A 15,171-nucleotide genomic window follows, 5' to 3' on the forward strand; every position below is an offset into this window, starting at 1 on the left:
GTATACACGCTGGCAGGCAGCAGAGCGTTCGTGCGAGCTGACTTTCGTTCCGAGAAATGTCGCGTTCGTCGTGCTCCGCATGAGCACAGCACGGCCAGCGATAAGCACTCATCGAAGATTCAAGCAAGGAGGCGGTCGGAACCGAACTGTTCGAAGAACGACAGAATTGAAAGAACTAGTCCCGGCCTTCCTATACACACCGCCGCAAACGTGCCCGCGCTCCTCCTCCATGCTGCAGTCGTAATCCGGCACGGAAGAATACGGACGAGAGCCGCTTTCGCGTTCGCCACCACCGCGCGCTGCTTCGAAGAGAAAGGGGGAGCGAGAAACGATTCGGGTTTGCTTGAGACACAGATGCAGCACGTGCACTTTTCCTTGCCCGTCCATCATTACAGTTTGCGGCGGGAACGAAGCGCACATGTAAACACACTCCGTTCTGCGGAATTGACACAGCCCTGGCCGTTACAGCTGAATGGATACACGCAAGCCATCCTGAGAATAATACACGTTTCTTTTTTTACTTTCTGCGAGGCTAGAGCTCTATAACTCTCTAGCGCGTGACTTCTCGTATTCCTTAACATCGCCCTATCTTTCTATCGCGCTCAACAGTACCAGCTCGCAAATATCGACGGTAACCACCTCGTCATGAGCGTTACAGTGTAGGTCCAGGCGACGGCGAGAAATGTAATCCCCGAGCCGCATTTTGTATTTCATTTCCCCATTATTTTAACTCTTTGTCATTGGCTCGGAAGTCGTTGCACCGCCGTTATCATGGCGAACGGTCACTCCGCGCGATGGCTGATAAGACAAGAAGAATAAAAAATGATATGCAAGACCAATAAATATGGTCCCTGGCAAGTAGAAAAATGCTTGGTAAGATCCAGTAGACAATGGCGAGCGCATGAAACTTGTGTACGCAGAAAGAAAAACGTCAGATTGCGACTAAAATTTCGAAATACGATCGCGAAGAGCTTGCGGAAAATATGGATGACCAGCGCCTCGCAGATCCGCTTGACTAAACGTTTTTCTTTTTTTTCGAGATGCCGCTATTAAACTAGTTAAAAGAAAACTGCAGTTGAGGCGGACGGACTGAAGTTACTCGTTTGAAAAATCCTCGACTCATCCAGGAAAGCCCGCGAGCTCCAAAATTTGTTACGCTTCATTTTAGTGAGTCGTCTAAAATGACAACGATAACTTTCAGATCTGCGCTGAGTTCAAAGACAGCGCAAAGGATTTAGTTTTGAGAAATGCTCCCGAACAGTGGCAACGTTCATTCACAACTCTACAGATCTCAATAGATCGATAACTCAGCGCTTCTGATGACTGCGCCGGCCAAGCGACATTTCCGCAGTAACCTCCATAGAGGCAGGTTCTGTCCATCGGGCGCATAAATCGTTTTATGTTGTGTGTATATATATATATATATATATATATATATATATATATATATATATATATATATATATATATATATATATAGCTTCGATATACAGAGGCTGAGCTAAGCAGGCGTAACGAACCGAATATGCCACCCTCCACACTGCCGCCCACGTGTCGTCACAGGCAAGCGCGTCTGTAAACACGGAGCTGATCGACAGAGCTTCGGGCCCTGAGGGATATGTTCCGTTCACCCAGCGTTCTCTCTTTGAGAAGCATCTTCTGATTAAAGGCAAATACGTTGTCTCGGGCTTGCCTTCGCTTTAGCGCGCGAAGGACGTCGCTCTCGCAACGCGCTGGGCGATTTTGGTCCCACAGACGCACTCGACAACCGTCCCATCATGGGAAACAGAATTCTTGGACCCTACCGACGTCGGCTTGAGTGTCTCTAAGGCCACTGCTGGTGCGCGCGCGCCTGTGCGTGTCTGTCTGTGCGCGCGTCATTGTGAGCCACGCCACCGCCGTGTGCACCGATAAGGTCACATCTTCGTTTCTCTTTCTCTTTTTTACTTCGGTGTTCATTACGAGGTAGCCAACCGCACATCTTTTTTTTTTATGCATTCATACTGTCAGCACAAGCCAAGACAGGAGTTGCGGTTACATTGCTGTCATCAGACGAGACATAGTAGGTGTTTAAACAGTTCAATAGAAATCAATCACAAGGTACATAGTACATGTTTAAACAATTCAATAGAAAGCAATCAGGATAGGAAGGCACAGCATATAAACAAATACGAAGCAATAAACAACATGTTACAATTAACAAGTTACAGCACTATATGGGTCTAACGAAAAAGTAATGCGCCAAAACAACTGCAACCGACAAACAGCTAACAATAAAACGTATTCTCAACCGTTTACAAATAATTGGTAACAGCCTTTACAAAAGATGGTAAATTAGTACATCGTACTATATCATGTGACAGGCTGTTCCAGTCGTCTATGCTTCGAACCAGGAACGAATTTTTCAATGACCCTGTTCTATAATTACGTGGTTCAGTATGTTTTGAATGCTTTGTTCTGGGGTTAGCAGGTCTCTCTAATGTGATGTGTTTTTCTAAGTCTACTTTATAGTGTCCGCTTAATACGTGAAAAAAAGAATGTCAGCCTGTTAAGCTGCATTTTCTGCTTGACAGTCATGAGGCTATTTCTAAGTTCGGTGACGGACTGGGTTCTAGCGTGTGTTCAAAATTTATTCTGGTTCATGAAAGTGCAGCCTGACAAACTTGGCAGGCAACAGCTCTGTCCAAACGAAATTCGCACTGACACAGAGACGAATCGCCCAGCGTCCAGCAATGTGTTGTCACGAAAGTATGAAAGTGTACTGTGTAGGGCTTCTGCTCTAACCACTTCCGCGGCGTTACAAGTCTACAGCCGACAACCACTTTCCCATGTAATAACAAACACTGCTTCCCAGCTAGCACCGCGAGAGACGTCGCCCGTGTAACAGCGATCCTATTAGCTACTGCCTCCACACCCGCATACTACTATGAAGCGACCCTCTGTCAAGAGCTGGTTCTGGTTAGGCGCTTCCCTGTTCTACAGCTCGCCCACGCCACCTTATAACGAGAATGGGAGCCGCCCACGTCGAGAGAGGGTACGGCATGCGGTCTCGGGTTCGCTGGCCCTGCATAGCTTTGGTCATCGTGAGGGCCGAGAGTGGTTTCGAACCCCATACGGCCAGAAGTAGTCCCCCGCTGCCGCCCCCTCATGCACAGGCGCGCGCACAAGCGCCTCACACGGTCGAGCTCCCCCTCGGGCGGGAGAAAGTGCGCCTCCGGGGCACAGGGGTCCCGCGGGCATGAGACGCGCTATTCAAGCCCGGCCCGCAAATGAAACACTAGCGCGAAGGCACCGCCGGCAGCTGCCCGTGCCGCTGCAGTGGCCCGGCACCGCCTCGGGGCGCACATCGGCCGCCGCGGCGCATGTTTGTTCGCTTCGGCCGACTCGGAATGCGCCCCGGGCGGCCCCGGCGCGGAATGCAAGCGTATGTCGCCGCCCGAGGGCAGATTCGCTTTTACGCTCTCGAGCCGGCTTCCCCGGGCGACCACGCAATCGACGCGCGGCCACCATCGCTCGTGGGCTGCTTTTGCACCCCCCCTCCCCCCTCTCGTAAATTGTGCGCGGGCCGGGATGGAACGAGAGCATCGAAGGAAAAAAAAAAAAAAAAAGGAATGATGAAGATATACCCGTCTCGCCTGCCACGGGGCAGCCCGCGCCGACGGTATGGGCGAAGTTGAAAGAACGGCAAAGGGAGAGGCTAAGGCGGTGCTTTGCGAGGTATGCACAGAAAGAACCTGACCAGTTTAATGTATAAAAAGGTCAAAGAGTGGTTCGGATCAACATTCGTGCCTGTAGCTCGCTCTAACGCTTCAGACTGAGGGAGATGATGACGCAATAATGCGATGTCCCATATATAGGCAACACGTGCTCCGTGCGCGCTATGCGTAGTACGTAAGCAAACTTCACGGAACTTGCACACGCGTGGGCATAAAAGAGACACGCATAACTAAAAGCGTCTACGAGAATGAATTGCTGAGGTTGCAACCTTTGGGTTTCCGTGACTGTCGTCGACGTCGAACACTATATGCTGATGCACTTAGAAGCGGCCGGCGATCAAGTTATAAGTTGAAAAGTAGTGGTCGAAAAAGGCGGAGACGAAAGATTCTGGAACTACCGCGGGAGAGTGACAGCGAAAATGCAGAAAGGGGTGGGGGGGGGGGGTGAAACGTAACGCTGACGATCAGAAGACATTACTTTTTCGTCGGTCATTGGTCATGTAATACTGATGACGCTGGCTCTCAGGAATTTACAGAAGCGTACAAATAGATTAGAGCACATACGGCTGACATTAACCAATCATGCCTGGCAGCTTACGGCTACTCTTGAAAAGGAAAGTAAAATAACTGCATTATACCAGTACTAACATATAGGGCAGACACTTGGAGGTTAACAAGAAAGCTTGAGAAGAAGTTAAGGACCGCGCAACTGAGCGATGGAACGAAAAAAAATGAATGTTAGGCGTTAAGAGATAGGAAGAAAGCGGTGTCGATTAGAGTGCAAACGGGGGTAGCCGATATTTCATAGTTGGCATTAAGAGGAAGAAAAGGAAGTGGGCAGCCCATGTAACGCATAAGGGAGATAACCGGTGGACCATGAGAGTTACAGAATGGGTGCGAAGAGAAGGGAGGCGGAGTCGAGGATACCAGAGAAGTAGGTGATGTGATGAAATGAAAAATTTGCAGTCATAAACTGGATCAGCTAGCACAAGGGAGGGGTAATTGCTGGAATCAATCCAATATAGAGCCGCACGTTTCATTTCCCGGAATTATGACTACCGTTCTAGCATAACTCAAATAAAGATTCACCTTTCACTTCAGCTGCAAAGTAATCGTCGCGACATAGACCCTTTTGTCATTATTTCATAAATACGCCCACCACACTAACAAACGCTCCCTACACCTAGAAACGTCATCGCACACGTCGCACAGATTACACAATCATCATACCTTCACGCGCATCTGTGGGAAAACAGAAGCATTTAACTCGTCTGCAATTGCCCGTGCCATTCGGCTCTGGAACAGCCTCCCGGACAACATAGTTGCGGAAACTGACCGTGAAAAATTCAGGCACTCACTCAACTCGCTTAACCCTTGTTAACCATTGATATCACGCTCATTCTTCTGTGTTATTTTTCCTACCCTTTTCTTGCACTGTAATACGTTTGTTACAAACTTAGAGTTCTTTTTTATTGTACTCATATACAGCCTTATGTAGCTAATATGTTTTAGGCTGTGCACTTGGCTGGTGTCGTTCTTTTTTAATTAATATTATTGTTACTAGATTGTATATACTTACTTGATTCTATACCCCCCTTACTCAATCCCCATATAGGGGCCTTGTAAGGTTTTTTACAAATAATAATAATAATAATAATAATTGGAAATCGCTGGGAGAGACCTTCGTGCTGCAGTGGACATAAGCATAGGCTGCAACTAACGATGATGCTAATGATGTCGCCGGATCTCGTCACATGACCACCGCTTTCTAAGTAGCAAATTCGGCTCGCTCAGTGGGAGACCGTCGAGGATCGACGAGCGCTAGCAGGACCACGTTTGTGGCGGAATCAAGACGATTGCAGTGCCCACGCTAACAATAAACCCTAATATTGTTTAACATCATTGTTGGCGGTAGGACATTACTACGTGCGCACAAATGCTGACAACTAAAAGTGTTCTCCGCTCTAAATTACCTTACACGTGGTAGGACGTGGAAAGAAATACGAGAAAACTATGCTGCCCAGAGGTGGTTCACAAATAGCTTGAAGAGCCGTTTAATCGTGGCGTTCTTTTCTAATAAACACTTAATTGGAAGCGTAGCGCTCGTCGACTTCCGCGCGCACCGTGTTCTTGCCTTTTTTTTTTCATGTAACATTTTCTTTCTTCGCTACGAGCCGACTAGCTCCAGAAAAAAAAAAAAGTATCAGAAGGGCGTTTCATATTTAGATACACCGCCTGCTGTATATAGTACGTCCTAGCAGTCCTCTCAAGAGTTCAAGGCCACTGTCACTACTCTTGTGGTCACGCACAGTGTCCTGCACAACTGCTTCTGGGAAGTGCCGAAAGATTTATTGCAGTTATGTACTTCTATAAGTGCCTCCCAGCTGCCACGTGACGTGTATTCAGGGTCCCACACCCAGCCAAACTACTCCGCGTAGCACTTTGGTGTGGCTTCCAAATCTTTCGAGAATGAATTTTAGACCGATTCGCGTTGCACGCGCTTAGCGATCCACGAGTGCCGCGCGAGCCCCTCGAGTGCGGGGATCGCGTCCAACCGCGCCCAGCTTGCAGTCGATTCTGACGCGGGGACGTTAATATAGAAGGACGGCGCACAAGTGTGCACGCTTGCGACAAGCGCTCGCTTCTCCTCCTCCCTCCATCCGCCACTTCGTGGCCTCTCGTTCTTCCACTTAGTCCCTGCTGCATCAACTGGGTTTTTTTTTTAACTGAGAATCCCCTGGGGGACGGCTATAACCCCCACAGCCCTCTGCTCTTCATTACCTTGAAACAAACCTCGCTCTCTCTAATTAACACGTCACTTTTACTGGCAGCGTTATCCTTCATCAGTCGGAAGCACGAGGGGCGCCACTCCAAGCGGTCGGATTTGTTTTTTTGTTGGATCCCAAGCAAAATGGCGCAACCGCCTCGTGTGGGAGATACACAGCGAGCCTATATATACCTATAGTATAGAAACGGGGCACGTGAAGCAGACCGGAAAACTGAACGGTTTCTTCCGCAGTAGTCGAAGGCAGGCGCGTCTCCCCACTGTGCTCTTCGTGCTGCAGTGGACATAAGCATAAGCTGCTGCTGACGGTGATGACAACGATGTCGCCGGATCTCGTCACGTGACCGAAGCTAAGTAGCAAATTCGGCATGGCACACGAATCGCTCGAGGCGCGGCAAAGTTAAAACAACGGATACGAATTAGCACGCCGCATAGTATCTTATTCAACGACGGGGGTCAATCTACGAAGTGAGCACTTGACGTCTCAGCACGAGACTACCAGTGTTCGTCCTAAAATTGACAACATTTAGACGCGAGCTTCTCACGCCTGGCCACGGCGGTCGCGTTTCGATGAGGGCGAAATGTGGAAACGCCCCCGTGCTTAGATTTAGGAGCACGTTAACGAACGCCCAGGTGGTCCAAATTATTCCGTAGTCCCCCACTGCGGCGTGCATCAAAATGAGATGGTGGTTTTGGCACTAAAACCTCATAATTTAGTTTAAGCTTCTCACGCCTCTAAAATAGTGCACACGCGATTAATTTGGAGAGTGGTCTCGCCGCGTGCGACAGGCCACAGCGAACGAATTGTGGAAACGTTCTTTTTTAAGTTAGCATTCTAAACCGCTGCACTAGCTTGGCGATTATCTTATAGGAAGTGAGCGCGTTTCGCAAGTTTTCTCCCTTACCACGCCACCGAAGCAAGGTGTTATAAAAACAGAAAATTATGTTGCTTGTTACCTTCCAACTTTTGCAGGTCATATGACACAAGTCACAGTGGCTGCCCTCTCTAATTGAGGTACTGGGTTCTAGTACTGTCTTTTTCTTCCCCCCCCCCCCCCCCCCCCCCCCCTTGTTTTTTTCATTTTCGACATTCGCATCTGGAAGAACAGAGTTATTGCTCTTTGCAGCATTTCACTGCGATCAGCTGGAAGGCAAACATTTTCATTTCATTCGTCATATCAACTATCGATCAATAATGTGTATTGTGAAGTGCATAATGAATGTCTATTTTTTTTATCTCGTCAAATTTCATGGTAGGCGCCGCTTATGTAAGACACCAAGTGGCGTCGTGTGAATTTCTAGCAATTCTCTATTATAGGCTATGTCATCAGAAGGGAACCTACGATTGTCGAGCATTAGGTACGTGTACGTTTGAGAAGTTCTGTCGGTAAATAATAACAACAAAATTTCACTTCCGTATTCTCTTCTATTTACAACGTGAGTTCCTCATCATCGTCATCTATCACAGCAGTAGGAATCCTCGATGCAGTGCGCTTTCTTTCTTGATTTGTTTCCATTGCTAAAAATACAATACATTGCACAGTTCGTACAAGTCTCGCCTTGGAAGCCGTACGAACTGTGGAAATTCTAAAAGGACTTGTAAAGCAGTCTTTTCGAGTGAGTTAATTTCGAACGACATAAATAAAATAAGAAAAAAAAAAAAAGAGGAAGTCACTTTGAAGGGCTTCCTAAAATATCGCAATAATACACACGAAAGCTCTGAGTGGTCGCGGATAATGTAACTGCAGCCGTTCGCAGAGGTGATATCGTGCGCATCTCGCGAAACACTGACGCTGTTTCTCGTCAATGCAAAATAAATAAATGTGGCCCAGCCGCGGCGCCTACTTAACGGTTCGCGTCGTCGGCCGGTACATACGTGGCTCTGTACTCGGCGGCTTCGCTGGCGCTGCCAGGCTGTACACATCGTGGGCGTCCGCTGGATCGGCCAATAGCGTACAACAAGCCGAGAAGCGCCGTCGGTATACGCGCCGCGATCATTCTTTGGTCGCCGTGCGCAGGTCAAGTCCCACCGGGTTGTCCCCTTATCGGCGCAGCACGGACGCCTCCGTGGCGCCCCGGCGGCCCCAGACGACCCCCCCTCCCCTTTCCGCCCACTGCGGGAAGTCGTCTGGGCATCGCGCTGCTTCACATGCACGGGCGAGACGCCGGGCGAGACGGCGACCTCCGCGGAAAGAAAACAATTAGAAAGTAGGCCGACGCTGACGTCTGCCTGGAGCACGAGAAGGTGTTCCACGTCGCGAGTTCTCGGAAACTGCGTATCTAAAGTTCGGGTGCCGCGTCTGCAGTTGTACACGTGAAGTTTACGCCACAGAATCACAAACGTCGAAAGAAATAATCATGCTCGAAGACACGTTGCGATTATCTAAATATACTTCTTATTCAGGCGTGCGGTACAGAAAGTCATGGGAGCTCGCCTCGCGCAGACACGCGCTCGTGCCACTATTCGCGCGTTCGTCGTCGTCGTCTTCGTCCACAGTTGGCTCTGATGCCACTCGTCATGCAAAAAAAAAAAAGGGGGGGGGGGCAAAGTTGACTAAGATAGATTTAATTCCGGCACTCGAACCCACGACCTTTGGTGTTAAGGCGAAGTTAATTAAGGCACTCGAACTCACGGCCTTTGGTGGAAGTCGCCCCGTCGACCTTTGGTGGGAGAAAACAAGTTATAAGAGATGAAGCATTCGAATGGGAATGCCAAGTAATTTAATGAATGTCTCTTGAGCGCGCAGGCTTTCGCCTTCACCCTCTTTGGCGTATTCTGAAGTGCCTGTCAGTTTTTTAGTCAGTGTAGTAAACTCGGCCGTCAGGAGACAAGTGTGTTCTAGAGAAAAGCGTGTCACCGGCTCGCCTCAGTCTACGGTCATGTGACCAGATTCAGTTTTACTTTCGCTGTTTATGCGTTATTTCAGGCCGATCCTTTAAATGGCTAGTTGTTTTCCCCGCACGCCAGACGTGAAAGAGGCGATTTTTTGCCGTACCCACTATTTTTATGATTTCGATCATGGACTGCACATTTTTGTACTCAGTGTATATGCGTTAAAGTCACAGCTGAGGCTTGCTCCGCTGCTGCGTGCTTCGAATAGCGCGGTAAATGCGAGGAATTCACGCGCCAAAGGAATTTTCGATAGGCAGAACTGCGTACCTGGCGGCTGAAGGGGGCACATAATAGCCTGCACAACGGGTGCTTTGGATGAGGTGGGCAGCCGCGCCCAGGAGGTGCGTTTGGGCCACGAAGAGGGCCGCACAAGGAGCAGTGCGAGCTGATAGAACCCATCCGTCGATCGAAAGCGGTAAAACGGCTGACGTTCCCTCAGATATAAAAAAGGATAACCTGCACGGATTAACAGCCCCGGAGGGCGCGAACGCTCGAAGCAGTGGCCCTGAGGCTGACAATTTTGCTCCAAGCAACTACGTTGGTGCGACCGCTGAGCAGTCAATCTTCGAGGCAATGTTCATAGCTGCTATTTTCTGACACCACTCGCGTAGTTTACGAAATTGACGCAGTGCACGCTGTGCGATTCCCCATTGGCCAACGGACCTGCACACGAACGCGTGTACCACGCAGTTGCAATTACTCGTTGAACCCAACCTAAGGAAACCAGACCTGACCTAAAAGTAGGCGTCCTTGTCTGGCCAGCTGGAATATTAAGAATGCTTTCGCCTTCCAAACGCCCACCAGCACGAATGAATACAACACCGTCCAGCTACCGAAATCACAGCCTCTCTTTGAACAGCTCCAGCTGCAGCTCTCGCGCCGATGGCTGCATGCTGCTAGGTCGGGGCTGCATGCATATCGGGAGCGGTGCAAAGTCAGCCGCTGTGCTCGCTCGCGCGTGGCCCTGTTTACGGCGCAACGTGAGCTCTTCGCATTAGCTGCACCACGGAGGCCTGCGATAACGGCTGGCGCCCGGACGCGCATCTGTATTCTCCGCAGCACCCCGCCCACACTGCCTCGCGACGGCTCACTTGCGGGCAACGGCCACGCGACGCCCACGACGACGCACTGGGGGAAGCGCCATCGCCCCGGATTGGCCACTGCCCGCGGAACTGTTTACAAACACCCGGACGTGAGTCGCGTCTTGACGTATTTGCGGTCGTGCGGCCGGCTGTCGCAGTTTGACGCGGCGCTGCTGCGGAGAGGAGACGGATCAATTCGGCGGTTCAGACGCAAGCCTGTTCGCTGCGCGCGGATCGACTGCCAGCCACGCACTATAGTTCTTGTAAGAGCAGGGCGCTTTTACTGGCCGCAGTAGCCATTTGGCAAAGTACTGCTCCGACGAGTATCTTGCCAGACGACATGAGGCGTATGCTGCGCGGTAGCGCGAGTGCAAGAACTAGCGTTCGCCACGCGAATGTATGAGCCAACGGCACCGCGAGAGCCCTATAGGCGTGGCTCGAGGAGTTCCTTGCGGGCAGCAAAGAACGAAACCGAAGGACACGCACCGACACGCATCTTCCTCCCGTGAACTTTAAACGGGGCAAGTTTTAACGCAGAGGCCCGCTCTTCCTGTAGCGCCGCGTAAGGGCCACAGGAAGCCACAATTTTAGCAATGGCCGATAAACGAGAGGCGTTTGTGTAGACGCACCGAGTGGCCCGTAGCCATTTTTGGCCGGGCGCTCTCTAATGAACTGGATCTCCGCGGGGTCCGCCACACCAAAAAGCGAAGCGGCCCCACCGCGGTCGATCACCGAGGCAACGACGACGACGACGCGCCGAGAAACCGTCTATTAGCCGCGCCCGGGCTGAGTTGCTCAGGCAGGGCGCTCAAGGCGGCGGCACCCTCCCCCAACCGTCGCCCCGGGCCCAGCTCGCGCGCCTCTCCTCGTTCCGGACGGGTCCTCCGTCAAGCCTTTCCCGCTAGCACCTGCAGCGACGGCGGCGCACCTCGGGGCGGAGAGGGCCCGGCGCTGGGCGGCGCCTTTCGCGCACCGGGCGGCGAGGCATCGCGAGCCCCTGCTATTTTCATCCAGCTGTTCGCTATATCGGAACGGCTGTTTGTCCCTGCCGCGGGAAAGGATGCACGCATCCTCGTCGGCAGCGGCGCGCACGATGGAGCTGAGGGTGGGCTTGGCTGTCTGCATACAGGCCGCTATCGCCAAAACCGCCGACGCCAATCTCGACAGCGGCCCAGCGCGTGCTGTCCGCCATCGATTACCGATAGAGTGCGCTCTGGTGTACATCTACTAAACGCAGCATTGTTGCTGCTGTAGTCTTGGCACCGAGAGAACGCGCTATTCACCAACCATTGCCGTTTAAGAAAATCTTGTGTTGCAGGGTCTCTACAGCTAATGTTCGGTATACGAGCCTCCCGCAATGTGGAGAAATGCTTACCTTGGACTTTCATTTGCAACGCTTCTCCTTAGGCTCTTTTTGGGAATGAAGTCTGTAAGCCCATCTTTAGGAACATCCTGGAGGGGGCTGCGAAAAACCAGAGTGGAAAGAAAGACGGGAATCAACCACCAATTTCTGCTACATAACCGTGGTAAATCCAACAAATACAAACAACCTTTAGAGCAGCGCCACTATAAAACAGCCTCAAATCCCTCACATCGTTATCAGCTCCCTCTATTCCACCAGCCTAACCAGAGGCGAAAATCGCCTTTCGGTAGGGTTTTAGAGGTACACGAAGCAGGAGTTTATTCAACGGCTCCGGCGACATAAAACATGGAAAACGCGGTAGGAAAGCATCACACGCATCGACGTGGCGCGAAATGACACAAACACAGCAACACGTATTCCGCAAATTAAGACCACGCCAGATTTGCAGCGAAGTATGCCTGCGGAATGCGATATGGGCATTGCTGTCAAATGACCTCCACGAACCGGGATCCGAAGATACTCGGCGCACCGCATTTCGCGAGTAGCAGTTTTGCGTATAGCCTTACACGGAATCCCGATTTGTTGGCTGCCAAACAAATGCTTCTTTTGCATGACACTTCCTCGTGTGCATCACACTCGGGCGAGGCAAATCGACACACCGCAGAGGCGACACTAAGTTCGCGAAGGTCAGTTGCCATCGCGGATTATCGCCGAGCTGTCAGGACAAGAGGCAGGCCTCCGATGCACGTATAGTACAACGTCCGCGCGCGCTCACCCACCCAGTTGGCCGGGGCCTTGGGGCACGCTGTGTGCGCCCGTCGCCACGGCCGGCTGTCACAACACCGCGGCCGCCATTCGTAGTGTAAGATGGAAACGATGACAGCCTTCCACACGGCGACACTACAGGCATACGCGCGTCATTCGTCCAACTTTAGGTCGCGATGACTATATATATACACGTTGAAGAGCTGCTGAACTTGGGGAGAGAGTGCCTGCTCGGAGTCGACACCGTGCAGGAATAGAAAGAATGGTCCGGATATACCCGCCGTGCTTGCTTAGTGGCTATGGTGTTGGGCTGCTGAGCACGAGGTCGTGGGATCAAATGCCGGCCACGGCGGCCGCATATCGATGGGGGGGAAGTGCAAAAACACCCGTGTACTTAGATTTAGGTGCACGTTAAGGAACCCCCGGTGGCCCAAATTTCAGGAGTCCCTCACTACGGCGTGCCTTATGATCAAGTCGTGGTTTTGGCACGTAAAACCCCATAATTTAAGGTCCGGATGCCCCGTGCCCTTGTAGCCCCGTCGTAACTCTTTCTGAAAAAAGCTTTTCTGCGCCAGCGTCCATGGGCTTGTATTTGTGAATAGCAGATACAGAACATTGAAGCTACGATATTGCAACGTACTACGTTGCCACGGCTGGCTACAGGAACACACCGTGCGAGAAAACAGCACCCACGATGATCCATCAGAAGGACAGCGCAAGGTCAAAATGAAGTCACTCGAGAATGATAAACTGCCTTTCAAGAATGACAAGAGCGATTATTGATGACAGAAGTTCGGTGCACCAGAAAACAAAGAGGAATGCGCATGCAGTCGACCCCTTACAAGAGGATTTGTTGAAGCTAGTAAGTTATCTTTCCGATAAAGGACGTAGAAAAGGCCGCAACGTTATAGACAAAGCAACACCTGCAAACATTTGTCTCGCGAAGTTAGATACTTTCTTTACTCTCTTTAACGCGTACCTTAGGTGTCACGCATAAGCTTGTCATGGGTCGTCCGGGAGTACCGCGGGTTCTGAGGTGGGATAGGGAAAAGCAAGGAAACAAAGGATGAAGACACCAAAGGTTGGACGTCGCTGATTAAGTGCCCTGAGAGTGTGTTGACCCCAGACCTCCTATCCACGCAGATAGCGCACGACAGTTTGTGCAACCACGACATGCTTCCTGCAGCTCTTCAGCCACATTTCCAAGGGGAACATATATAGAATGACTTTTCAGCTAACTGGGGAACATTCATACGTAAAAAAAACAAAAGAAGAAAAGGTGAGGCGAGGAATGCCAAGGTATAGACTGGACGTGCGCACATTTACAAACAATGCTAGTGCATCCCGAGTCACAAGTCTTCTGTAGTTGGCAGGAACAAAGGTAGAAGGTAAAGAGCTCTTCAAGATGTGCGGTGAAACGAAGCGCTCTGTTATGTCCCTTTCTATTTTTTTCCGTACGAATTGTGCGCGAAGCAAGGATTTTTCTTGACGAAAGATCTGAGGATCAGAGAGCACGCGAACGCACGCAGTGGGTGAGCACTCTAAACATGGGAGCACGAGACTGCCGCTATACAACCAGCACTACCTATAGATAGCGATCGACGCTCCCGAGGAACTTCTGCACACGAGTCGGGCCTGTGTAGTTCCGTGCCGCAGGTGTATGCGCCACCGATGCCTTTTGGAAAAGTTTTCGAGAACGCACTGGTCAGTCGTATAAGTGCATGCGCGGCCGTCCCGCGTATAGTCCTACAACTTTCGTTGTTGTTGTTTTTTTTCGCACTACATCCACATCGATATAGAACAACTTTAGACAACAGCGCGTCACCGCTCGTCGGTGTACGCCTGTTAAGAACCCCCGTTATCGTGCTAGACCCGTTACCCACGAGGCAGCATTGCAGCGGGCTCCACTGGTATATCCGCTATCAGGCGGTGACGCGCCAACGCAAACTCCGTTCCGCGAATATTTAACTCCGCATGTGCCTTCGATCCTATCTCACGCTGTGAGGGAGCATCTTGAGAATAGACAAAGAAAAAATAATGTGAAAGAAGGAGGTGGCGAAAAAATTGGCGATATCCGCGTGGCCGTTTGAGGACAGCGGCGCAGGCCCGTCCGCCACGCGTCCGGGCGCAGCCTCTCGGGGCAGCGTCGAAGGCGCCGCGCATGGCACATCCTCGAAGAGCAGAACGGTCGGCCGCGGAGCCCATATTTCATCGTGGTCCACTCCCGCGGCCAGAGCAGCGTCCTGTTCCGGAGCAGCTTCCCCCAAGAGAAAGGGAGGTGCCTGACCGTGTTTCACGGCACCAGAGCGCGCGCGCCCGAGGAGACCGACGAGGCGCACCTTTCTTTGGCCAGTTCGGGTCGGCCCAACGCCGCCGGCCAGCGGCGCGTTTTCCTTTCACCACCGCAGAGGTGCATCGGCGCCACTCGGGCTGCGCGGTGGCGCACGCAGGTCGCGCGCAGCACGTCACACTATGCGCACTCGTCAGGACGCACGTGACGTGCAAGCGTGCGGTTGCTCCTTTTATCGGCAATTTGATGGCGTCATTTCTTTTTCGGCTGCAGCAGC

The 15,171-nt window shown here is 51.3% G+C and overlaps 1 protein-coding gene across 2 annotated transcripts in view; it reads right to left on the bottom strand.

The window, feature by feature from the left end:
- Window positions 1–15,171, bottom strand: part of twz (BTB/POZ domain-containing protein twz) — a 104,627-nt gene that overhangs the window by 23,851 nt on the left and 65,605 nt on the right. For both annotated transcript variants that reach the window (XM_050192187.3, XM_050192186.3), the window contains exon 2: window positions 11,852–11,938. In XM_050192187.3, coding sequence (XP_050048144.3) covers window positions 11,852–11,938 — 87 coding nt within the window. The remainder of the gene's footprint in view (window positions 1–11,851; window positions 11,939–15,171) is intronic.

This window comes from Dermacentor andersoni, chromosome 1 (genome assembly GCF_023375885.2).
Source record: "Dermacentor andersoni chromosome 1, qqDerAnde1_hic_scaffold, whole genome shotgun sequence".
In the NCBI taxonomy this organism is placed as follows: Eukaryota; Metazoa; Arthropoda; class Arachnida; order Ixodida; family Ixodidae; genus Dermacentor; species Dermacentor andersoni.